This window comes from Lontra canadensis, unplaced genomic scaffold, assembly GCF_010015895.1.
Source record: "Lontra canadensis isolate GAN:19392208 unplaced genomic scaffold, GSC_riverotter_1.0 scaffold5, whole genome shotgun sequence".
Classification (NCBI taxonomy): domain Eukaryota; kingdom Metazoa; phylum Chordata; class Mammalia; order Carnivora; family Mustelidae; genus Lontra; species Lontra canadensis.
The window spans coordinates 16,084,586-16,110,959 of NW_022630999.1; the positions used below are offsets into that span (position 1 = coordinate 16,084,586).

General features: G+C 43.9%; 1 protein-coding gene across 3 annotated transcripts in view; it reads left to right on the forward strand.

Annotated features, from left to right (window-relative positions):
- Positions 1–26,374, forward strand: part of HMGXB3 (HMG-box containing 3) — a 44,994-nt gene that overhangs the window by 16,297 nt on the left and 2,323 nt on the right. The window contains exons 7-20 of one of the 3 annotated variants that reach the window (XM_032851525.1): positions 3,836–3,982; positions 4,079–4,251; positions 5,907–6,082; positions 6,225–6,322; positions 8,776–8,874; positions 9,754–9,903; positions 13,053–13,354; positions 13,862–13,989; positions 18,275–18,406; positions 19,299–19,483; positions 22,528–22,747; positions 23,445–23,578; positions 24,366–24,482; positions 26,138–26,347. In XM_032851525.1, the coding sequence (XP_032707416.1) occupies positions 3,836–3,982; positions 4,079–4,251; positions 5,907–6,082; positions 6,225–6,322; positions 8,776–8,874; positions 9,754–9,903; positions 13,053–13,354; positions 13,862–13,989; positions 18,275–18,406; positions 19,299–19,483; positions 22,528–22,747; positions 23,445–23,578; positions 24,366–24,482; positions 26,138–26,347 (2,271 nt within the window). Of the gene's footprint in view, positions 1–3,835; positions 4,252–5,906; positions 6,083–6,224; positions 6,323–8,775; positions 8,875–9,753; positions 9,904–13,052; positions 13,355–13,861; positions 13,990–18,274; positions 18,407–19,298; positions 19,484–22,527; positions 22,748–23,444; positions 23,579–24,365; positions 24,483–26,137; positions 26,348–26,374 lie in introns of all 3 variants that reach the window. The other 2 variants (XM_032851524.1, XM_032851526.1) reach the window with 2 other exon arrangements.

Genomic DNA, 26,374 nt, shown 5'->3' on the forward strand with positions numbered 1-26,374 from the left:
TAACCTGATATTTAGGTCTTTCATAATTAACTTTCCAAATGTATACCTGTGTCTCTGTTTCTTTCTAAATAAATGACGCCTGATATGTAAATGAGCACTAGAGCTGTGCTGCTGTGAAGTTCAGTTTAGCATGTTTTTTTGGTACTTGTTTTATGCTTTGCACTGATATAAATCATACATACTTGCCACATTTTTTATATAAGACTATAAAGGTCAAAAGAATTAGTGTAGTCAAGGATGGGTTATAGAAGCATGGTCTTGAAGGATTAGTAGAATTTGGGTAGGTAGGAAAGGAAAGAGAGTGCTTTGTTTTTGTGAAAATCTTTAGGCTGGGTATGTTTTAAACACCTAACACTTTGTTAGGTGTTTAATTCAGCATGATCCAAACTTAGTTGTGTAGAGAAAACTGATGTAGTGGCATACCTGTTGAGTTCCCTGGGGGCAGTTCCCGTAGAGCATCTGAAAAATACTGGGATGGTGACTTTTGCCCTCTGGCTGAGTGTTGGGAGTTCAGGGCATCACAAATCCCAGGAGACAGAATAGGTTAATAATTAAGAACACACTTTTGGGCGTGCTTGGCTGGCTCAGGAGAACATGAGATTCTTGATCTCCAGGTTGTGAGTTCAAGCTGCACATTGAGTGGAGATTACATACTGACATACACAAACATGGAAGAAGAAAGAGAAAAAGAAAGGAAACAGGTATTTGGTCTCTACACCAGGTTCCTGGCACTGAGTTCCTAAACCCCTAGAGATTTCCTGAGTGATAGAAGAGAGAGGAGCATCTTCGGGGTTGGGGGGGGTGGTGGAGTACACTTCTGGGGTCAGCTCAGCTTTCCTCAGTTTAAACATTTGCCTCCTGGGGATTTTAGCTTTGAAACCTTGGGCAAGTCACTTTATGTCTGTTCTTACTGGTTTATCTTTCATTTGTTAGTGGAAGTTAACAGTAGTGCCTACCTCATTAGGGTTGGTGGAAGGATCAAATGAGATTATCCCTGAAGAGTGGATGGCACATTCCTAGTGTAGATTAAATCCTCAATCAGGGGTCACTGCTGCCACTGTTGGCAGCAGTGTAATTGTCTCTGTCATTGCCCTTCACGCTGTCACTTCAGGGGGCAGGAAGGATCCAGTGCCTAGTGTGTTTCAGGAGATTGTGTTGAGTTTCTTTTGCACACCTCCTCTTTTGTGCTGCTGTGCAGCCATTCGGTTGCCTCCCACCCTAATTATTCTCCCCAAAATGTATGAATTGAATGAATAGGGTAGTCGGGATCCTTCTTGGCCCTTCTTCACAGACGCACAGCAGGTCTGTCAAATGACCTTATTTCTTGTGCTTTTGCATGGAAGAGTTCTAACTGCTCCTGTGGCCTTGTCTCCTTCTGTTCTGTTTTTACTTCGGCTTTCTTTTCTTTTCCATTTATGTCTGTTTTCCCCCTTTGATTGAAATAACTTTTGAGCCATGGTTCTTTTTCTGAGATGAAACTCATGATGGAAACCAGTTTTTTTTCGTAGTTACTTGTCCCCCATCTTGACTTGCTAAGTCAGATTTTTTTTCTCCAAAGGTTTTTATAAGAATTACAATGTAAAAAGTAGATGCTGTGATTTCTTAGTCTCATAGGATCAGAATTGGTGAGCGTAAGAAGAAAAAGGGTAACATTTGAGCATCATTGCACTTGGAATTTTAGAGCTAAAAGTGACTTTGGTTTTCAGTCTCTAGCTGAGGAAAAATAGATTCAAGAGAAGTGACTTGTTAAGTTCACGTAGCTAATTATGTCAGTGCTTTTCCACTAAATCACACTTCTCAGTCATTGCTATGCTGTTTAGCTGCAGAATCTTAAGATTTCTGGAGTTCTGATTTTTGAAGCAGCAAGTATAAATAGTTTCTAAAAGCTCCGAATGTGTTCATGACCGTCAGGAAATGACTCACCTTTTCTTGTATTGTTTCAGAGTTCATACTGGCTAAAATTAGCCCAAGAAAGTTTGGCAGTGTTCCCAATGAATTGGATGGAACAAAAGATGGTATATATAAAGATTTTTAGCCCAAGGCCTCACTCCTTTGGCTCTCTGATTGTGGTAATTGAGGTCTCTGAGCGGGCAACTGGTAGTGTTTACCTTCCATCTTAAAAGAAAGTGACATCTAAAAAGGGTAGGCTGAGTTAAGGAAATCTGAACTCGCTAGGTAGCTTTTTGCTCTGATTCCTTAAATTATTCAGTCTCCCTGCAGAGGATTTTTATCTGAAATAGCCCACTTAGTGGGCAGTGCTTTGCTCAAAGATTTCATTGCTGGGATTTAGTTAAACTTGTCTCCTGTTTTTCTGCTGACTTTTCAGTTTCCAGGAGTCAGTAGGCTCTATGCGGTTTACTTGGAATTTTTCTCTGTATTTACTTGTCCTTATGGATTATTACTGTGTGTGAGAATCTGGGAATGCTTTACTGGCGATTTCTTAAAGGTTATCCATATTGGTTCCAGAGGCAGTGTGGTGCCCTGCTGGCTTTGGAAATGTGAGGGGTTTTGGTAGTCAATGACTGGGTGAATACTGAAATTGAATAACATTAGCCACAGATGCTAATCTTCTGCAATGTGCAGGATTTCCCTGCACCATGAATTGGGCCATGCAGAAGGCTATGTACTGCTGTCGATGAACACTGAGAGCCTGGCTCTTATTTCATGGTGACAAAATGAGGGTTCTAATGAAGTTTGTTGTAGGTGACATGAGTAATTAGATGTGAAGCACAGCATAGATAGAACCCAGCTTTTATCCTTGTTGATAGGGTCTTTCGCCATTCACATGGAATTTAAAAACCTTTCTGAGACCTGTTCTGAAGACAACCACTGTTTTATAAAAAAAAAAAGAAAATTGTGTACATGTATGTATATAAATATAGGTGTCTGTATAAATAATAGTATGTTTCCACAGCAGTGCTGATGTGATAAAAGCTATGGCACCAAGGAATTTTTTTAAAGTAGGTTGATCTGAAATAGCTGCTGATATTTTTAGTGAGTTTGATTATTTTCTAGTAAGTAATTAATATGTATGAGTTAATTTGACCAAGGGAGAAGTTTGTGGCATGTGTGTAGGTCAGCCTTAAGATTTATCTGACAGGGGACGCCTGGGTGGCTCAGTTGGTTAAGCAGCTGCCTTCAGCTCAGGTCATGATCCCGGCGTCCTGGGATCGAGTCCCACATCGGGCTCCTTGCTCGTCAGGGAGCCTGCCTGCTTCTCCCTCTGCCTCTGCCTGCCATTCTGTCTGCCTGTGCTTGCTCTCTCTCCCTCTCTCTCTCTGACAAATAAATAAAATCTTAAAAAAAAAAAAATATTAAAAAAAAAAAAAAAGATTTATCTGACAGAATCTGGGACAAAAGAGTTTTCCCCAATAGAATTGGAAGCTTTGAGTCTCTCCGTGTGAGATTTGACCACATTGGGATTAACGGAATCTCGTAAAGGGATCACCAAAACAAACAATCTAGGACTTCTAGGCCCAGTATGGCAATACGTCAGCTTCTATCTAGATGTAGAGAAGCAGGCTTTAAAGGTCAGGCCCGAAATGCCAACATTTGTTTACTGAAACTTGAAGCTATCAATGAGAGACTTGTCAGGAGGAGAACAGCTTTATCCTAAGTAAGGTGTTGTATAAGTGAAAGGAGCCAGAAGTCAGAAGACTTAGATTCAGGCCAATTTTGTACTTGGGCCCGTAAGTTAGCCTGTTAGTCTCTCTGGGTCTCCATCTCCTTATGTGTTACCATCCATTTTTGTGAGGATCACGAGAGAGTACTTGGGATGTGGTGTCTATCGTAAAATGCTGTATGCGTAAAGGCATTCTTATTTTTTTTTTCCTAGGAAAAGCCAGCCAAAGTCAAAGTGGAATTGGCTCCTGGTATCTCCTCCAAAGGCTCGGTGGTTAAAAGAAATCAGCAGCCTGTCAACACTGAGCAAAACTCCCCTAAGGAGAACGCCTCCAAACTGACTCTGGAGAACTCGGAAGCTGTAAGCCAGCTCCTAAGTGTAGTTCCTCCAAGAGAAGTGGGTGAGGAGAATGAGTGGGAGGAAGTGATCATCTCAGATGCCCATGTTTTGGTCAAGGAAGCTCCTCGGAATCGTATAGCAGCCATGAAGACGCCGGTGGTCAAGAGTGGTGTGCAGCCTGAGGTCTCTCCGGGGACAATTGAGAATGACAGTCCTGGACCAGACATAACACCACCAGCTGAGAGGACCAGCACCTCCAGTCCTCTCCCTGCTCCTAAAAAGCCTACAGGGTAAATTAATGTGCTCACGTATTGTAGGATTGTATTTAGAATAGCAGGTTGGGAAGTGCTCCTGGTTTTATCCTGTGTCCTTAGAGCATTCCTGAGAGGGGTGAGAGCCCAATTAATGATTCCTATTTTAGAGATAAAGAAACCAAGGCCTAGAGCCACGGAATGATTTTGCCTTTCCTCTTACACTCTGCTGTCTGTGCATTGCTGTTGTGTTCCTGTACATCTCTTGTCATTTTCTCTGAAGCAGTTATTAGGGTCCTGCTGGTACAGGCTGAGGGTGGTGTTACAAACTAGTATCCAATCCTGGATACTAGATTTGGAAAGAAAACCCTTGTTAAGTAAGCCATCTTCTAGAATGATTCCTGTCCTGGTGGTCAGATGATTCTGTTCTGATTATGATCTGTCTCATTCTCCGTTTGACTTTCGGCATTGTCCCTTCATGCCCATTCTCGCCTCTGAAAAAATCTTGAGTTGGGTATTGAAAAAAAAATCTAAAATTTAATGGCTGGCCTGCACAGACCGAAAAAGATTATGTGTAAAGCATACACAGCCCAGTGCCTTGCTGATGGGAGGAAGCCCATAAATATGGGTGATTTTTCCTCTCCCTTCCCTCCTTAAAGGCCTGACTGGATTTTTCATGTGGCCCCTTTCCAGACATTGTTGTTTTCTTAACCTGCCCTTATTTGTTTATATTGGTGGTTCTCAACAGGGAACAATTTGGCCCCAGGGGACATTGAGGCAGTGTTAAGAGGCATTTGGGGTTGTGAAAACTGGGGGGGGGGGGGGGCAGAGGTGCTGCAGGCCTCTGGTGGGCAGAGGCCAGATGCACGACTCAGCATTCTACAGTGCACAGGACAGGCCCTCAACAAGGAGTAGCCAGCCCAAAATGTCAGCAGTGTCAAGGCTTAGAAAATATGGTGTATAGTATTCGATTTGATGTTTTATTGTTGAATAGGAAATATATTCACATGTTTCAAACTCGAGATATAAACTGAAACAAATCTCTCTTCTAGCCTGTCCTTCACTCATCCATTTCCATTTTCCATACACAGTATTCCCATCTTCCTGTGTTTCTAGACATAATTTTACACAATGTGTATATGTATAGATGTGTATGTGTGTATATATGTATTTTTTCCCTCCCTTTTTTACACAGATGGTAGCATAACTTAAATACTTCTGCATCTTGCCTGTTTATATTTAACAGTATACTTTGGGATGGTTCTGTATCCTTAGAGAATGAAGCCATGCGGTTTAGACCTTTTGTTTTGGGCAAGTGAGTCACTTGGCAAATGTGTACTGAGGCCTTCTGTGATGTAGACTATGCTCAGCGCCAGAGCTACAAAGAAAATGTGACTTTGTTCTGTGGGGTCTCTTAGCTGCCCTCATATGGGAGACTGAGCGACTTGAAATACTAATTAGAAGCAGATCAGATAGTATGACTACAGTAGCTGTCGATGTTCTGCATTGTAGGCACTCCTTTGTGCTTTTTTATCTTCATAATGACCCCATGAAATATCTCTCTAAAGCCTGACAGTTTATTATACTGTCCCTCTACTCAAATGCTATCTGGAGATTATATTTTGGTTTTCTTCACCCCTTGGTCTGGAATTTTTAGATTTGCTGCCTTGTTTGTTTGTTTGTTTGTTTTCCAGAGTTGACCTGCTCACCCCTGGGGCCAGAGTCCCGGAGCTTAAAGGCAAAGCTCGGGGCAAGCCCTCATTACTGGCTGCAGCAAGACCCATGAGAGCAATTCTCCCAGCCCCATCTAACATGGGCCGAGGCAACAGCATGGGACTGCCCAGGGCCAGGCAGGCCTTTCCTCTGAGTGGTAAGGGGCTGGGACAAACCTGGGAGTGGGGAGCTGTCTGATGGGAAGGGGACAGGAGTGGGTGTTGTTGAGAATGGAGATGAGAGACTTAGGGAGACTCTGAATGCACTGAAGTCACCAGTTTGGCTCCTGATTGTCTCAGATAAAACCTCCTGTGTGAGGACTTGTGGCCTGAAGCCAAGCACACTGAAGCAGCTGGGCCAGCCGATCCAACAGCCATCTAACACCAGCGAGGTGAAGGTAAGACTCATTCTCCAGAGGTGGAGCTTTCCAGGAGGCCTGCTGCTCTGAGAACAGGACTTCTTTTTAGTGTCTCAAAGCCATAAGCAAAAAGCCTGTTCTTATACTGGTAGACCTCTGGAATGAAGTTGAGCATGATGAGTTATTTATTTTTAGTGAAATTTCTTTTCTTGTTATAAAATGAATGCATGCTTTTAAACTTTTAATTTATAATAACTTTGAGGGGTGCCTGGGTGGCTCAGTTAGTTAAGCATCTGCCTTTGGGTCAGGTAATGATCCCGGGGTCTCGGGATCAAGTCCTTTGTCTGGCTCCCTGCTCAGTGAGGAGCCTGTTTATCTCTCTGTCTGCCCTCCCCACCACTTGTACTCTTTTTCTATCTCTTAAATAAATCTTAAAAAAATAATTTTGAAACTTAGTGAACAAATTGCATTGCAAGAGTACAGATAGTACGAAGAGCACCCGTGTACTTTTTACCCATAGTGACTTACTGTTATAGCCCCTTTAGCTTTGTCATTTGTGCTCCTGTGTGCTTCTAAAATACAGGTAATTTAAGGAGAAGTTACATGTCCTTTTGCTTCTTAATACTTCAGTGTGTATTTGCTAAGAATAAGGATATTCTGCTACTGACACGTTGATACAATATTTCAGTCTGTCATTTGCATTCCCATTTCATCGGTTTTACCCAATTATGTCCTTTATAGCATTTTTCCACTCCATTAGAGGATTCAGTCTAGGATTGGATAATTGCATTTAGTTGTCTTGTTTCTTCAGCCTCTTTTGAAAAAATGAATGCATGACTGTTGTAGAAAGGTAAGGCAGAAAGTAAGTCCTTTGTAATCCTGCCACCCAGAGCCAACTACTATTGGCAGTCTGCACCCATTCAGCCTTTGAGTCCTTTCCTGTGTTTGTGTTTTTTAATATGATTTTTTTTTTTAAGCCAAAAACATGGCTCTTACTTCACATTGTGGTTTGTAGCCAGTATAATCTTTTAAACTTAATGATAGGGTTATTAGAGGCTTCCCAGATACCAAAAATTCAGTGTATTCAAGCACATTTACTCTTAGGTATTTTTTGTTTTGTTTTGTTTTTTGCTTCTTTTAGTTCTTTTTCCATATGTGACTAGAATAGTTATGATCAGAATTCCCTAAATCAGCATTTTTTTTACTAGACATCTTTTTTTGGGTCATGCACATTTTTATATCACAGCCCAGTAAACTTATCCGTACCTGTATACTTAAGAAGTAGAGGGAAGCTATTTATGCCTTTATTATATGCAGTCACTTTGCTATTTTTCATTTTGCAAAATGCTGGTTTCAACTCATTTAATTAATTTCACGACCCCTCTGTAGTTGAAAACCCTGTTAGACCAAAATTGAAATAAGAAAATCAGGCTGGCTTATTCCTTACCATGTGTTCTGCCGGGCAATTTCCCTTGCTCCAGATTTGCCCCCCAAAAGAATATCAACTGACTTTTACTTTGAAGGCTGATGTGTTTGTCACCCGGATGTGGTGTCAGCACTGTGTGTGTGTGTGTGAGTGATTGATTGATTTCTGGGTATAGAAGGCTGGTTATTTAGTCAGCTTCCATTGCTTTGTAGACTCCCAGCCCTGAGATTCCCTTTACTTGTGTAAACTCCCAATCATCCGTGTAAGTAGTTTCTTTTTGACTGGCAACATTGGGTTATTTGTTAAAAGCCATAGTCCTTTTGCTAGTTTTAAGCCTGTCAAATTACATGAACTTTTATATTCTAAATATCAACTTAAATTCAGTATTATAGAATAATTACCTTTAGAATGGTATCTTCATCTTCTTCAGTTTTGTAAGTAATATCTACATTCCATATAGAACATTGGAAATTTTTTTTTAAGATTTTATTTATTTGAGAGAGTGTGTGGAAGAGAGCACAAGTAGGGAGAAAAGCAGAGGGAGAGGGAAAAGCAGCAGGGAGCTTGATGTGGCGCTTGATATTAGGACCCTGAGATCATGACCTGAGCCGAAGGCAGATGCTTGACCGACTGAGCCACCCAGGTGCCCCGAACATTGGAAAATTACGTTAAGTGGTGATAAATGGGGAAGCAGTCATGATTTTCCTCTCTCCCTGTGACATTTTCGTGAGTAATCTCTCAGACTTCTGTGCCAACATTTAACCACATATTTGCATGTATAATAATCATGAGCTTTTCTCACTTGGTATTAGTTGTCCATCTGATTCACAGTATTTCTAATATGCAGTATTAGAAGTTGCACAGAAGAGTATGGCAACCCTGGACTTGGAAGTGACACTCAGCCTTTGGTGGGCTGCTGATGCTGACTAGCATCCTAGAGGGCTTACATGGAGCATAGCTCTGTACATTCCCTTGGGAAACTATTTTCTCAAGCTGTTTTAGGACACAGGACCTCAGCAGTTTGAGGTTTTAGGAAAAACACCAAATCATTTGTTCTGATCCACAGCTACCAAATGGCCCGGCCAGTAGGACATCTCAGGTGAAAGTTGTAGAGGTCAAGCCTGATATGTTTCCTCCATACAAGTACAGCTGCACTGTAACGCTGGTAAGTGTAGCCAGTGGGTTGACATGGAGAGATGGTTCTGGTTTTCTGGCGGAGGGTGAGTAAAAGTCTGAGGGAGGTGGGGAGTGGTTGTTCAGAGTGGTAGTAGGGTCAGGGATAGATCATTGGTTCTGAAGAGGCCATCACTGATACAAATAATAGCTGCTGAGTGAATCAGCTGGGTTTCTCCCAGGTGATATCTTTTCTTTTTTTTTTTTTAAGATTTTATTTATTTATTTGACAGAGATCACAAGTAGGCAGAGAGAGAGAGTGAGAGAGGAGGAAGCAGGCTCCCTGCTGAGCAGAGAGCCCGATGTGGGGCTTGATCCCAGGACCCTGAGATCATGACCTGAGCCGAAGGCAGAGGCCCCAACCCACTGAGCCACCCAGGCGCCTGTCCCAGGTGATATCTTTAAGGGTACAGGCCAGCTGAGTCCCGGATATTTCTTGGAGAATAATTGGAGATGAAAATCTAGTCCAGCTCTAGCATTCAGCAGTCTTTGGACCTTTTAACCTCAGATGTGTTTTCCACACATATGCTTGAGAAAGCTGTATTTTCCTTCTTAAAATACCAGTTACATTCAGTAATGGTATCTCAGAGCATTTGAGAAGTGCTCTGGTAAAGCAGCTTTGTTTCAGTTGGCATTTCCTACCAAGGTTTTCCCTCCCCACCCACCTTTTGTTTTTAACACTGCATGTATTATCCCAGTAAGCAAATATGTGACTCTGGGGATCTTATTTCAAGGCTCTTTGGAAGTTATTCTACAAGTACTTGTGCAGTTGTCACTCTCATCTCTGATTGACTGATAGCTGGTCATCCTGGTGTTTGACTCTGCCCGAGTGTAACTTTTGTAGAACTGAATATTGGTCTTACTTTTTTAGGATTTGGGCCTGGCTACTTCAAGAGGCAGGGGAAAGTGCAAGAATCCCTCTTGTAACTACGTCTACACCAACAGGCATAAACCGCGGATTTGTCCCAGCTGTGGTTTTAACCTTGCCAAAGACCGAACTGAGAAAACCACCAAGGCTCTCGTGAGTTCTTCCCTAAACACATACCATCGCCTTGTGTGAGCTCTGTTAGTGCACCTGTTTTAGTAGAAATAAAATGATTTCTTAGTACATGATAGTAGTTAGAACACCAGAACTGTAACCAGTTGTTAAGTTCTGAATCTAGCTGCCTTTTCTCTGGGCTTCCTTGTCTTCATTGTTAAGTCTAGAAGGCTGGGTAGCTACCTTAATCTCCGAGAACCATCTAGCCCAGTGGACCAAGAGGTCATTCGCCACGATGAATGGGAACAGAGGCTTTAAAGAGAATTTGGAAGGAGCGGGATGGAAGGGTTACATTCTTTTAGATCTGAGACCTGGTGGAAGACCTGTAAATATTGTCTTGGTAAGTAGAGAATGCCAGCCCTAGACTTCATAGATGAGATCACTGCTTCTTAGGTTCCTTGTAGAGCTTTTGGCTCAATACAAAGCTTTACTTCTAGCAGTCTTGGCAAATCTCTCTGAAGTTGGACCAAGCTGTTTGGATAGTAAAACACAATCCACTTGGCTCCTTAGGGCTTGTTTTTTATTTATCAGAACCAGGAAAAATGGGTATTTTTAGAGGTCTTTTGAATTTCTTTAAGTGAGCAGAAAGATCTAGCACCTGAGGCAGGAGATGAGGGTCAGAAGACAGATCTTCTTGGGATGCCTGGGTGGCTCCGTCAGTTAAGCCGTTGCCTTCGGCTCAGGTCATGATCCCAGGGTCCTGGGATCGAGTTCTGCATCAGGCTCCTTGCTTGGCGGGGAGCCTGCTTCTCTCTCTGCCTCTGCCTGCGTGTGCGCGCTCGCGCTCTCTCTCTCTCTCTCTCTGACAAATAAATAAAATCTTAAAAAAAAAAAAAAAAAAAGATCTTGATCTGCCTTGGGGGAAAAGAGGATGGCATCCAGAATAGGTCAGGATCCAACATGGAGCCTGGCCACTCCAGATCTAAGCTGACTTTGGGAGGTGGGCAGGATTTGGATGGAAGGGGAAGGCATTCCGTTCTCAAGGATAAGCAGTGGCAAAAGTGAGGAAGGAGCTAGAGAGGGTGTTCCAATCACCTGAAAGAGAAGGATATGTAGGGAGGAGTACAGAAAATAAGGCACGAAAGACGCATTGGGGCCATATTGTGGAAGATCTTTAAAGCTAAACCAGGCAGTTTGTTTTTTAGGCCGTAGGGTCACATTGAGGCCCGTGCTTTAATGTGCTGCTCTTCACTTAGGGTTGATGACATTCTGTCTTGATTCCCTCTTAGCTCCCAGTGACACCACAGTCTCTTTTAGGGCAGGTCTATGTTCTGTATCAGTAGAGGCTCAAACATTCCTTTCTCCTATTTGATTGTAGTTGTTGATGTGGTTTGCAGTATGGAAATGGATGTTGCTCCCTAGATTTAGGATAATGACCTAATTTTCCAGGAATGGTCTAGGGACTTGGAGCCAATTGATTTCAAATCCTGCTCTTTGAAATTTCTATTCTTCTCTCTTTGGCTAATAGCTGCCTACCCACGGGACACTTACTTTCTGACATTCTGTCACCTTTCAACTTCCTGAATTCTAGAGAAATATACTAAACTGAAACACTAGTCAGAGACCCAGGGATCTTTGTGTGTAGTGCTCTTTGGGGGCCCCCTCGTGGCCATTTGTTTCCTGTGCAGCTTGTCCTTGGTGAGTATAATTAAGACTATAACAATTTCTGGACAGGAATGGTCTTCATTCCCTTCCATCTTTCATCTGTTGCTCAGAACAAAAGGATATAGTATTCCTGCCAGCTCTTCCAGTCCGTGGTTCAACATAGTCATGACCGGGAACACACTATCTCCCAAGGCAACTCCTAGTGTCAGTCAGCTCTCTGCAGCCATTCATTCATTCTTTCAGCAAGCATACATTGAATACCTACTATAGGTCAGGTCTTTGGAGATACAAAGATAAATAGGACATGGTCCCTTCCTTGAGGAGCTCACAGTCTAGCGTGGGAGAAAGGTAGCCAAACTTACAAATAATTAGACAGGAGTTGCTGCATGTGTGCAGAGTTACTCAAAAGTTCCTTGTTATATAGCATGTTATGTCTGCAAAACAACATGTAAAATATGAATTAGCATTTTTGTGTGTCCTTATGCTGTTATTGAGAATCTGTAAATAAGCAAGGACCTTACACTTGTAAAAGATGGGGGAATAATCTCACCAACTGGGAGTTAGTGAATTCTGCAGTAAAGAACGGACTCTGGGGGCATGGGGGAGGGATTGATTCCTGCCGCGTTTATACAAAGGATTAGGGAGGAACCTCCACTGAAAAGGACCTGTTTTGTTTTGTTTTGTTTTGTTTTTTTAAGATTTTATTTATTTGTCAGAGAGAGAGCGCGCAAGCAGGCAGAGTGGCAGGCAGAGGCAGAGAGAGAAGCAGGCTCCCAGCTGAGCAAGGAGCCCGATGTGGGACTTGACCCCAGGACCCTGGGATCATGACCTGAGCCCAAGGCAGAGGCTTTAAACCACTGAGCCACCCAGGCATCCCAGGACCTGTTTTTAATGAGCGTTTCAGAGCCTTGTTTCTGAAAGCCTCTGACTGGTGTCTAATATAGTTCCCTTGTACACAGACGATAAAAGCGTTAAAGAGAAATATTTGAAGCGGTATGGATGGTTGTTTACATATCAAAACTACTGTTCATAGAGCTTTCATTGCATCTCTAGTATTGTTCTAAGGGCTTTACTTGGAATATTTTATTGACTCTGTTCAACAGTTCTTGAATATCGCTAGTGTTTCATCCTTCATTTCATAGGTAAGGAAACTGGGCTCAGGAAGATAAGTAAATTGCTTTGGTTCACACATCTATAGGTGTTTCATGGCATGTCCAGAATTGAGACCTGGGTGTGTTATTCTCCAAACCCCATCCCTGGTGAATGGAAGCTGACTCTTGCAACTATTTACCAAGCAGTGTGTATCATCCTCTCATTTCACTGAGAGAGAACCTGACACCAGAGAGAGAAAGCAGCTGCCTTGAGTCACACAACGAGTTACTAATTGAGCTGGTTCAAAGCCAAGGTTTCCCCTCTCCACCATGGCTGGGCCCATGCCTCTGTCACTTGCAGCCTCTCCCATGTTTTAGCCTGAGGCTTGTGGTACCCTGGGTGCTGGCTGATCGTTAAGTCCACTCTCTTCCCAGGAGGTCAGCTCACCTCTCCCAGATGTGCTGAGTGCCACAGAGCCGCTGAGCCTGGCCCAGAGGGAGATCCAGCGCCAGTCCACGCTACAGCTGCTGCGCAAAGTCCTGCAGATTCCTGAGAACGAGTCAGAGCTGGCCGAGGTCTTCGCCCTGATTCACGAGCTCAACAGCTCTCGACTCATTCTGTCCAACGTGAGTGAAGAGACAGTCACCATCGAGCAAACCTCTTGGTCGAATTATTATGAGTCTCCGTCCACGCAGTGCCTACTCTGTAGCAGCCCATTATTCAAAGGGGGACAAAAGTAAGCACCCCTTTCAGATTTGCCCTGTCCCCAGCTGCCCTGTCTTCCTCGGCCCGTATTGCCCCTTTCTTCAGACTATAAAGTTACAGCCTTTGAAGGTGTTATTCTCTGCTTCTCTTAGGTTTCCTTTGCTTTTGAATTGCTAAAGTAAAATAATTAGTAATCGTATATTATTTCTATTGAAAAATGTCTGAAAGTATTGCCACCAAGTTAGGATTCTATTTACATCTGGACTGGCCAGCATAATGCTTGGATTTGGAAGTTCAAGGGGATTGGTTAAATTGGGTAATAAATTCAGAGTTACATTAACTTTAGGGGTGATTCCACAGACCTCATTCCAACAGAATGGGACCACCCTCCTAGAAAACCCTGGGACACAAGCCCCAGCACCTTCATCTGCCTGTTTCATTAGTCTTGAGAATTTTGCCATTGATCACTGAGCCTCGGAACTGCATTAAGTCGATTTCCCTTCTTTTTTTTTTTCTGTTGGTGATGTTTTGGTACTAGCTCCCTGGCTGGGCCCCAGGAGTGCTGGCTGCTGACAGCCAGCCGGCTGCAGGTGGTGACTGCGCAGGTGAAGATGTGTCTGAATCCTCATTGTCTGGCCCTGCACAGTTTCATGGACATATATACAGGTGGGTGTCATTCTTTCTTCCCGCAGACAGCCCCAAAGCAGGCTTCGGAGCAGCTTCTGTGGGTCAGACCTCTGTGCCTTTGAGCATTGGACCTTCTCTCAGATGGGCTTCTGAGAAAGAGGCAGTTTTTCCTCCTGGATATCTCAGCCCCAGAAGATGATGTTCTCTCTCAAGTGTTGGGACTCTTGAAACAAAGTTCATTCGTAAAGAATAGATCCTATTTGTGGAAAAAATGGAACATGCTGACAAGTATAAAGAAGAAACTAAAATCAGTAGTAATCATGCTGCCATGAGACAAACACTTCACGTTACGCTCTTTAATCTTTCAGGTGTGGTATTCATCTGCACAGCATATAAGGAAGTAGGAGAGTGAGGGCTTTATAGTTTTTCTTTCAACAAAAGTGGGATTGTGCTGGGTGTTATTTTAGAGTATTTGATTTGTTTTTTGTTTTTTTTTTAAGATTTTATTTATTCATTTGAGGGAGAGCGAGACCGAGCACAAGCAGTGGAAGAGTCAGAGGGAGAGGGAGAAACAGACTTCCGCCGAGCTAGGAGCCTGACATGGGGCTCAATCCCAGGCCCTGGGGAACATGACCTGAGCCGAAGGCAGACACTAAACCATCTGAGCCACCCAGGTGCCCCTGGAATATTCTTTTAAGTTTAGTAGTGTCTCATGGGCATCTTCCCGTGCCAGCAAGTGGAGAAATACATGACCATTTTTAAGGGGTGCGTGGGACTCCGTTTTAGAATCTCTTTATAATTAACTCACGGTGTACAAGCCTTCATTATTTCCTTTGGGCGAGTACTACACATGGAATTGCTGCGTGTTCACCCATTCCCCTGTACATTCATCAGCGTCAGACACCACGGAGCATTCACCATGTGCCAACAGTGTTAGAATTTGGATCTTGAATTTCACATGTAGAATTGAGTGCTGAAGATTAAGGAGTGCTTGTTATTCTCTTTATCTTTAGAACCTTACGGTGCCTTGTTTTGAATTTATGCTCTTAATGTCTTGTGTTGCCCATTTGAATCTGTCATATTTTTTGCTCTAGCCAGCAGTTAATGAGAATGCTATATCCTTGTAGTCTGTCTGGGCCAGTAGTACCTAGGATTTTATATATATATATATATATATATATATATATATATATATATATATACACACACATACACACACACATATATATATATATGTTCTTTTTTAAAAAATTTTAGTTTTACTTTTAAATTTACATACAGCAAAATTTACCTTGTTGTTTGACATTTACATAAGTTCTGAAAATGCACCAAGATGTGTGACTGCCACCACAGACAATAGAATAGTTCCATTGCCCACAACCTTTCTCCTGTAGTGTGCCTTGTACTCAAACCCACCCCACACCTCTAGCAACCATCTGATAATGTTCTTCATTTCTCTTTACTCCATCTTTCCAGAATGTCGCTTACCACAGTATGTAGCATTTTAAAAGTTTTTTTAAAATTACAAATTTTTTAAAAATTTAAGTAGAGTTGATACACAGTATATGCAGCATTTTAAGTGAGTCTGGCTTCTTTCATTAAACGTCATACCTTTGAAAGTCATCCATGTTGACACCTGGGTGGCTCAGTCAGTTGAGCATCCAGTTCTTAGTTTCAGCTCGGGTCTTGATGTCGAGGTCCTGGGATGAACCCTGGCGTCAGGCTCTTTGTTCATCGTGGAGTCTGCTTGGCATTCTGCCTCTCTCCCTGCACCACCTCCCACTCGCATGCTCTCTCTCTCAAAAAAAAAAAAAAATCCATATTGTTGCATATATCAGTAGTTTGTTCCTTCTTCACGTTGAGTAGTTTTCCATTGCGTGGAGTACCACAGTTTACACGTCTCTTCACTTGTTGAAGGACTTATGTGTTGTTACCAGATTGTGACACTTAGGAATAGAGCTGCTGTGAACATTCACATAAAGGCTTTTGTGTGAACACAAACTTTCATTTCTTTTGGGTGAATACCTAGGAGTCAAATTGTTGGGCTATATGCTAAGTATATGTTTAATTTTTTTAAAGTTGTCAAACTGTTTATCTGAATGTTTGTCCCATTCCATGTTACTTCCAGCAGTGAGTGAGAGTTTTGATTTGCTCCATTTGTGAACATTTGGTACTATTTTTTTGGTTCTTGTTTTTCTTAGTCATTCTGATGGTTTTATGAAGTGGTACCTCATTGTGGTTCTGATTTGTATTTCCTTGATGATATTGAGTATCATTTCATGGGTTTATTTGCTAGCCATGTGTCATCTCTGGTGAAGAATCTGGTCCATGTTTGGCCTGTTGAACTATTGAATTTTTTTTTTTTTTTTAAGAATTCTTTATATATTCTGGATCCACAAGTCTTTTGTCAGATAAGTGATTTATAAATGTTTTCTTATGGTCTCTGGCTTGACTTCATTCTTTCAGTGGAATCTTCCACAGAGCAGAAGTTCTTAGTCATGACAAAGACCACTTCATCAGTTGTTTCTTTTAGGGATTATGCTTTTGACGGTCTCTGTAAGGTCTCTCTCCTTCGGTGAAGATCATCAGTATTCTCTGTTTTTTTTCCTAGTTGTTTTAAGGTTTTATGACTTACATTTAGATCTGCGGTTCATTTTGTATTAATTGTTATATAAAGTGGGAGGCCCAGATTGAGTTCTTTCTTTTCTTCTTTTGCATATGGACATCCAGTTGTACCACCATTTATTGAAAGGTAGTCTTTTCTTCCATTGAATTGCTTTGGTTCCTTTGTTGAAAAACAGTTGATCATATGTGTGTGTCTTACTTCTGTGGTCTGTGCTGACCCATTGGTTTATGTTGGCCATTCTTTTGCCAGTACCACACTGGTCTTGATTACTATAGTCTGGATAGTAGGTCTTAGAATCAGTTAGTGTGAGTCCTTCAGCCTTGTTCTTCCTGAATTGTTTACCTGAATTGTTTTGGCTATTTTAGTTCTTTCCATTTCCATATAAATTTTAAAATCAACTTCTCAGTATCTATAGAATCCTGTTACAATTTTAATAGGGAATACATTGAATCTATAGACCAATTTGTGAAAGCTTGACATGCTTGGAAATACTGAGTCTTCTAATCCCTAAAATTGTCCATCTTTCTATTTTATTAGAGTTTATTTTCTTATCAGTGTTTTGTAGTTTTCAGCATATAGATCCTGCACATATTGTTAGATTTATACCTAAGTTATTTCAGTTTTTTCAATGGTAAACGATGTGGTTCAATTTCTAACTTCACTGTTAGTGTAGAAACACAATTGGGTAGGCAAAACCCAGTCCATTGAATTTTTATCCAGTGACCATGCTAAACTTAACAACTTAAGGAACTTTTTGTAGATCAGTATTACAATATTTTAAAGCTTGCCAATTTGTTAGGTAAAAACTAGTGTATCATTTCTTAATTTGTTGCATTTCTCTGATTTCTAGGAGGATTGTATGTTTTTTTGTCTTTTCATCTCTTCTGTGAATTTTGTGAACATTTCCATTCTTCATTGGAATGTTGACTAAGTTCTTCCCCAGTTTATCAGTTGTCTCTTAATTTGGTTGTCATTTTTTTTTCTGGACACAAAGGAATTTTTTTTTTCTTTTTTCTTTTTTTTTTTTGCAGGGGGAGATTGTCTTTTGTTTTTCTTTTAATTTTTATGTAATCAGATTAAATCTTTTCCATTATGGTTTCAGCATATGGTATTATGCTCAGAAAGGTCTTCCCCACTCCTCTGTACTCTTCCTTTATGGAAACACATATTCCAGAACTTGATTTTGTGCAAATTTGTGCATTATACTTCCTGCAAATATAAAATCACTCTCTTCTATTTGTCTTAAATTGACTGCATTTAAATCCTTCTGAGTCATCTATCCCCGGATTTGGCTAGAGATATTGATAGCTATTGTTATATCCTTGGGCTAGAAGGTGCTCCTGGCCTTTACCCATGGTGCACTTGTTGAAAAGTAGAGGAAGAGTGGGGTCCAGTGGTCATGAGGGCTGAGCTGGGTGGTATGGAGGGTTTTGTTTTTGTTTTTTTTTAATTAAAAAATTTCTGTATGGATTTCACTGCTTGCTTTTTTCATGTAACATTGTATTATGAACAACTCCATGCCAGAGCATTTAAGTCTATGTTATTCTTTTTTTAATGAGGCATAATTTTCCATTTTAGGAGTGTACCCTTATTAATTTAATTATTCCCCTGTTGCTGGATATTTAGTTTGTTTCTAATTTTTTGCCATTGTGGATGTTTTATAGTGAGTTTATCTGTTGCCTCTTTTTAACTTTGCAGGTCTCTTTAATGTGGGGAACAAGCTATTAGTGAGCCTGGACTTGCTTTTTGCAGTCCGGAACCAGATCAAGCTGGGAGAGGACCCCAGAGTGTCCATCAGCGCTGTTCTGAAGTCGGTGCAGGAGCAGACAGGTACAGCTTGGCTTGCTCCCTTTCCCATACTAGTCCTGAGTTTCCTGGGAATTTTCAGCGCTGCTTCTCCAAAGAGAGAAGAATCTGGTAGTTTGAAAAGGAGACATTCTTGACTTCCTGATACACTGCTCTTTCTGAATTTTATAAATGCCAAGAGCGTGAGTCTTTCCATCCACCCAGGGACCCTCAGCACAAGATTAAGCTGACTCTTTAGAAGTTGATCCTTTGATGATCGGTAGAGTTGGCTTCGCCGCATGGTAATTGTACTCGTTCTGAATACACAGCTTCTGGAGGTCTGCTACCAGTCCTGAGGCTCATATTGAGACCTGAAGGTGGAGGGCACTCTCCTTAATATTAGAAATGATTTCTCTTTGCTTTCCTTCTTTATTTTGTTGCTTTCCCCTTCCTATTCTTGTAAACTTCAGTTCACTTGCAGCTTGCCTGCTATGAGGTCAGATGGAATAGGGCAAAGTTCTAGGGTTAGAGAGGCCTGTGTTTGAGTCTTGGCTCTGCCAGTTAGTGGCAGCATGATTTTTGAGCAGTTATCCTATGTCTCAGTTTCTCCAGTTGTAAAATAAGGATGAGTATGTCTTCTGTTTCATAAAGATGTGAGAATTAAATGAAATAATGTATTTGAAGCTGTCAGCACATGATCTGGTGCCTAGTAGTTTGCTAGCGCAAGGCGGTTTTAATAATTCTGTTTGGAATTGCCCTTTGGGGTTGCCATCTGCACCTTCGAAGGCCAGGGTACTTGACCCTTAGGGTGGTTAGTACTCGGGTGTCCTTTGGGCAGGAATCTTGTGGAGTTGCTATTCTTGCTGGCCACTGGCTCATCCCCAGTGGCCTCGGGGTCTTTTTTGTGACCTTCTCAGAGCTCTTGCCCTCCTTGCAGAGAAGACTCTGACCTCAGAGGAGCTGAGCCAGCTGCAGGAGCTGCTGTGCAATGGCTATTGGGCTTTCGAATGCCTCACTGTCCGAGACTACAATGACATGATCTGTGGCATCTGTGGTGTGGCCCCCAAAGTGGAAATGGCCCAGAGGAATGAAGAAAACGTGTTGGCACTGAAGAGTGTGGAAGTAAGTGCCTCCTGGCCACCTCTAGAACTGTCCTCACACTTCAGCAGCCACGTTCCTGCAAGCTGCCCCAGGAGCAGATGGCTCCAGTTCTGCCTGGGGGAGATGAGTGGCTTTTTCATCTAAGGAAGGCTGGATGGAAATAGCAGCATTTGTTACTTTCCAATGAATTCATTAAATGTGAACCAGGTGCATTTTCTAGACACTTGAGACAGGGCAGTTAAAAACCCGTAAAGTTTTTGTGTTCATGGGGCTCAAATTCTGGTGTAAGAAGATAGGAAATAAACATTATTAATAATTGCATATGATATATTAATGTCTATTATATAGGCAGTATGTAGAATTAAAAGTAGCATAGTAAGAGTAAAGCAGGTAAGGAGAGAACAGTGTGGTGGAGAGACAGATAGAGACTATCTAGAGGATAGTCAGAGGGAGGTCTCTCTGATACGGTGGCATTTGAGGGGAGATCTGAAGCCCACAAAGCTTTCAGGGGAGGAATATTGGCAGAGAGAGCAGCAAGACAGAGTCTGAAGTGGGCTTACTGTGCATGGTTGTGGAGCAGCAAGAAGGCCAGTGTAGCTGGAGCCATAGGAGCAGCGGAGGGAGTGGTAGGACTTGTGAGGTTCAGGAGGCTGCGGGTGGCCATACTGTCCATGGGGGCATGTGGGCCACTGTGAGGACTTACACCCAGTGAGCTGGAGATCCAAGGGTGGGTTTTTATGGAAAAGAGACACCTGATCTGTGTATTGGTTCTTAACTAAAAAAGTGTTCACATGAAGATAATACCAAATTCATATGGCCTCAGACATTAATTCTAACAGCCAAGAAATACATGATCCTGATCATAAAAGACTGGCAAAAGCAGATAAATTTCCCCACTTCATTGTATAAGGCCAGATAACCTTGAAAATAAAGCCAGACATTTAATATAAGAGAACAAATTGGAGCTAATTGTATTCTTGACTGTAGATGCCACAGTGCTGAATAAGATAATAGCCAGTCATCTATAACAGTGAAGGAAGTAACCCATAATGACAGGCTTAACCCAGGAAAGCAAGATTGCTTGAAAATATACTAATGTAATTTGCTCCTGTACAGTTTAAAAGAAGAAAACCTGTATGATTATTTAATAGTTGTAGAAAAGGGTTTCATTATCATTCAACACCTATTTATGATAAAACTAGTAAACTGAGAAGAGTAAGATTCTTTCTTGACCTGGTACACAGTGTTTTAAAAAAAAAAAAAGTCACATAGATTGCTGAACTCTCTCCCGTGATCATGCTGAGAAGTGTGGTCTGTGTGCATAGCTATGGAGTGTCCCATGGGTATGCTAGTAATAACTTGGGGAGGGGGGTGAGCTTTCCAACCCTGAACTCCAGCACAGAGACAGAGAGGACTGGAACATGAACTCTCCCTTTAGGCACTGGACCTGCAGCTTACCTGTTCACCACCAGGGGTGGTGCAGGCCCTTGAGAGAAAAGCTTGGGTGCATTTTGGCATGGCCAGCTGATCCTGTGAGGGATTTAATACATATATCTCCTTTTATTCCCAATTTTTAAAAAAGTATACATTTTGATCACATATCCCATTTGAAAGGATGATGTTGTATAACAAGATACATGAAAATAAGTATAATGCTTTCTGGAGTCTTCTAAATGTTCTTTGTAGATAAAATCACTGGTAATAATTTTGCTTTTGTGTGTTATCTCACCAAGAGGCTATTTCTATACTCATTCAGATCTCCTTGTCTGATTGTAATCTAATGGCGGTGGTTTTTGTTTTTTGTTTTCGTTAAGATTTTATTTCTTTATTTGACAAAGGGAGGGGTAGCACAAGCAGGCAGAGTGGCAGGCAGAGGGAGGCAGAAGGAGAGGGAAAAGCAGACTCCCCACTGAGCAGAGAGCCCAGTGCAGGACTTGGTCCCAGGACTCTGGGATCATGACCTGAGCTGAATGCGGGCGCTTAACCAGCTGAGCCACCCAGATGCCCCTAATGGCAGTGTTAGCAGTGACTCAGCTAGAATCACGTTGAGCACGTTACTACCTATGCTGAGTTCTTACACTGTGCTCAGTGCTTGACTGAAAAACACATCTAGCTGCAGAGACCATTTGGTTTTCAGAAGTGAAGAGAGGCCCACCCCCCTGCAAAAGCTCGCATCTCCTAGTCCTGCCTGGCATCTGCCTTGTCTGATCAAGGCTCTTTCACAGAATGGAGTAGAAGTCCCTTCACTCTTGGTGTGCCTGTCTCTCCTCTTCTACAGTACTGGGTATATCTTCTGAGAGACCGAGTCTAATTCATTTTCTTCCTTGTGCGTGTGTGGAGTGGTGTGGTGCATGGGCAGAGAAGCAGGTAGAGGGTGTTCTGAGGTCGGTGAGAGGAAATAAGAAGTTACTGAACGAAACTCAAATTGGCAGTTGTCCAGGAGGAGACAGTTTGGTGGCCTTTCCCCTCAGGGACTGTATAGAGGAGGACCCTCTAGACTAACAGCACATCACACTCAGTTGGCATTCCTTGTCCCTTTGTTTTGGGGAGAGAGTGGGCTCAGTAGCTGTGAAGTGTGGGCGTCTCGTGCTGTGTACTCACAGCATGCAATGGCATCATAGGTGGTGGGGACACACGACTTGGGCTTTAGAACTAGACTTTCGTTCCCATTCTTATTCTGCCCCTTACTGCGGTGGTCTCGCCTCATACAGCCCCCCAGACTTGTGCAGTAGTTAATCAGACAGTGTCCTGACACATGACAGGTTTCAGCTATGGTAGCTCCCCTTTCCTGGAGGCTCAAGGAAAGAGCTTGAACAAAGGCAGGTGCAGAAGGGACTAAGGGCTGTTCAGGTTTTGGGGACAGCTGTGGTATGGGAGAGGGGAATGTGGCCAAAGGCAGGTAGGTACTAAGATGTCAGAATTGGGGCCGGGTGCCCTGGCAGTGCATGGCTGTCTGACACCAACCCCCACCTTGTTGTCCCCGAGTGGATCAAGAAGCGGGGCTCTTGTGTTGCTAGTAGTCTATGGTTCCTACATTTTGATCTTTTTTTATCCTGACCTTTTAGTTCACCTGGCCTGAGTTCTTGGGCCCTAGTGAGGTAAACGTGGAGGACTTTTGGGCCACAATGGAGACCGAGGTGATTGAGCAGGTGGCCTTCCCTGCCAGCATCCCTATCACCAAGTTTGATGCTTCTGTTATTGCCCCCTTCTTCCCACCACTCATGAGAGGAGCTGTGGTCGTCAACACTGAGAAGGACAAAAACCTGGATGTGCAGCCAGTACCTGGTAAGAGCACCTGGTGGCTGACTTGGATCAGGGAACAGCCCAGTCCAGAGTCGGGAACATTTCCATGGCTAGACAGTATCAGTGGCAGAGTGGAGTGGGAATAGGCTCATGGAGAGGTAAGATATCGACGCACTGAGGTGACTTTATAAGTATTTAATATGTTGTGGTCCACTGGCTCTCACATCAGTGCTTCCTAACATCAGATGCTGAGGGCCCACCTCATACTTGCTGCTTCAAGGCCCAGAAGTTGGTTTTTGTTAAGACTCCCACCTAGCTCACCGGTGCTCATGCAGGTTCAGGAACACAGTGTAAAGAGAGTGTTTTTGGAATGAGACCTCCTGCTCATCGTGTTGCTGCTCTTGTAGCAAGCCTCTGAGAGCTTGGTTCTGAAAAACCTTAAAAGAGTAAAAGCTTACCCATTTTGGGGTCCTTTGCAAGGGCACTCTGCTTGATCTCTTCCCTAGACATTCAGGGGCAGAAAGCCAGTTCTGAGAGACTTCGTATATCTGCAGAAGTTAGAAGATCTGCCTCGGTCCACCGCCCTCAGCACCTAGGGCACTGCTCAGGGTAGAGCCTGCTTGCGCCACTTCCTGGACTTGGGCCTCATCCCCGGGTCCTCATCCTCACACATGACAGGCTCCCTGTGTTGTACTGTCTGGTGGCAGTGCCCTCCCCTCAGCAGGGTCGTCTCTTGCAGGCCATGGCAGTGCCCTGGTGAGGCTGCTTCACGAGGGTGCCTGCAAGCTCGAGGACATTGGCTCCTATGGTGAGGAGGAGCTGCGGCACCTGTTGACGCAGTGTGGCATCCCCTTTGGGACAGAAGACTCCAAGGTGAGTGGCGGGGGCAGCAGGGCAGAGAGGGACTTAGGGAGCAGGCTGGTGGCCTTCTTTCTGGGCGAGGAGAGGAGCCACCTGTGACAAGTGCCTCTTTTGGAAACAAGGTGCTAGCAGTCAGGGGCATAGATCGTTCACAGCCAGGTCACCATAGCTATGCGAGTCCTTCCCCTCCAGTCAGTTCCTCTGGCGAAGGTTGTGGGTCCAGACTCGGGTCAGGTCCTGGCTCCCACACTGTCTGGGCATGACCTTGCTAAGCTACCTTTCATCTCAGCCTCATTTTCCTGGTTCACAAATTGGAAATAACCAAACTACTGACCTGACAAAGGAAGGCACTTTGCCCTGTGTGGTTTATCTCCTCTCCAGGCCCTTAGGGAATGAGCATCGTTCTATCTGGGGAAGGGGAGGGGAGTATGTTTTATCCATACATTATTCACTTCATACTAAAGTCCTGCTGAAATTTCATGCTTCCTTCAAGTTTAGACTCAAATATTAGCTTCTCTTTGAAGCATCCCCTGCCCTGTGAGAAGTAGGAAGACCCGCTAGGCTCAAGATAGCACCTTGATAGCTCTGGCTGCCTCTCCCTGGGACCTACCTGGTCCTCTCAGGGCCTCAAAATCACCATCTGTACCTAGAGGACGTTAAGCTAGTGAGGCGCCAAGGCACACACTGGCCTTGACAGTTTCTTCTTTTGCTTTGGGTATTGAAGTGAGCGTTTGGTGCTGCACACCAGGCCTGGTCCCTTAGCATTTACTGCTTTGTATTTAATCTTGTCCTGCTCCAGGAACAGCTCTGCTTCTCCTTGTTGGCCCTCTATGAATCTGTACAGAATGGAACCAGAGCTAGACAGCCCCCATCTCATCTCACAGGGGGTAAAATCTACAAGGTGTGCCCCCATCAGGTAAGGGGGTAGTAAGGAGGAGCTTGGGCTGAACTTGTCCATGTCCGATTGCCCACACAGAGACTCTGGTTGATGCAGCTCATTCTGTGGGAGCTGGCACTTAGGTCACTGGGCAGCCTGTGGGGTAGCTTCTTATGGGTCAGGTGCCACCCTTTGGACTAGGAAGGGAACCTGGGTCATCACCAATGAATATTAAGCACCCTTTCACATCCTGGCCCTGCGTCAGCTGTTGAGGGTACAGAGGTGAGCAATGAAGATTCATTCTTCTCTAGTTGGCCTCATGTTAGAGGGGAGGTAGAGTCATCATGGCTTAGGGAGCTAGCTCTAAAGGAACTAGACAAAGCCCTGAGATAGAAGGCGACTGAGAGGGACCTGCTGTCTGGAGTAGCTAGGGAAGGCTGAGCCCAGTGATGAGTTATGGAAAGACTGTTCCAGCAGAGGGAAGACTGACCCCTAAGTCCTGGGTGGGGAAGCCTGGTGAGCCCAGAGGAGGAAGGTTGGGACCTTCCAGAGGACCAGAGAGCAGATCATGTAGAGCTTTGTAGGCCACAGTAGTGGTCTAGGTTTCCCTCTGAGAGTGCTGAGGGGCCTACTGGACAGTTCTGAGTGGGAATTGGGGAGCATGTAGTTCTGATACTGGTTTAAGGAGAGCACCTTCGTGTCTGTGGAGCGTGGACAGGGTAGGCACTGGGATAGCACTGGGAAGGCTGAGCACTTTATGACAAAGCAGGCCCAGGAAGATACTGGGGTTGATAACCCCCTGAACGGGTACTAACTGGGGGAGGGATTGCTAGCAGAATCTTCAGTTCTCTCAGGTGCGAGAGTGGGCATGTCAACAGGCTGTCAAAAGAGAATCCAGTTCTCAACTTCTTCAACCAAAGCTGCGTTTGAGGGACAGACTGGGTGCCTTTGCCCTGGTGGAACAGAGCCTGTTCAGAGGACTGTCTTCATATGACTAGGGACCCTCTTGTGAGAAGCACTTGACCACAAGGGGCTGTGAGAGTTACAGAGCCTCCAGGCTGTGATGGGCAAGCAGTATTACTAGGAGGTGATAGCTACGGCTGGTGGGGGTGAAGGTAGGGAGGAGGCGGCTGATGCAGGATTTCCCACTATACACAGAGCTCTGCCTCCCCAACCACAAAGTGGTGCCTGGGAGCACGGTCAGTGCAGGTGTTTACTAGTCTATGTTGAGGTTTCCGTGAGGTTCCCATCTGCACAGCATATCTGGGTCTGGTGGGGAGCTGCCCAAAATAGAGCTGCTCAGAATGCCCCACCCCCAGAGGCTAGTGCCTTGGGTTTGGGGTGGGGCCCAGGAACCTCCGTCTCTAACCAGCTGTAGCTGCCAGTGCTGTGGGGCTGGGAATTGGAGCCCCTGGACTAGAGGGTGCTTGGTATGGCAGTGTGGAGGGTGGGGTTTGGAGTGGATGCTCATGGGGGCCTCTCAGCCTCAGTCAAAGACTCCCAGCCATATTCTCTCAGGAAGTCACGCATGAGCTGGCGACTTCATTTGGGGACAGAAATGGGAAGCAGAACTTGATGGGCTCTGGAAGGATGGCTGTGGCGTTAGTCATGAAACCTGATTTTTCATCTTTATGAGAAGAAGACTCAACTCTGTGCTGCTTCACCCTCTGCTGTGACTTCTTCTCCCTGCTCAGGTGATCTGTGGCTCCAAGTATCTTGTGCGGGGCGAGAGTGCCCGCGACCATGTGGATCTGCTGGTCTCTTCTCGCCATTGGCCACCTGTCTACGTGGTAGACATGGCCACACCAGTGGCCCTTTGTGCTGACCTCTGCTACCCAGAGCTGACCAATCAGATGTGGGGGAGGAACCAGGGCTGTTTCTCTAGCCCCACAGAGCCACCTGTGGTGAGTTCCCTTCTGAAGAGCTGGAAT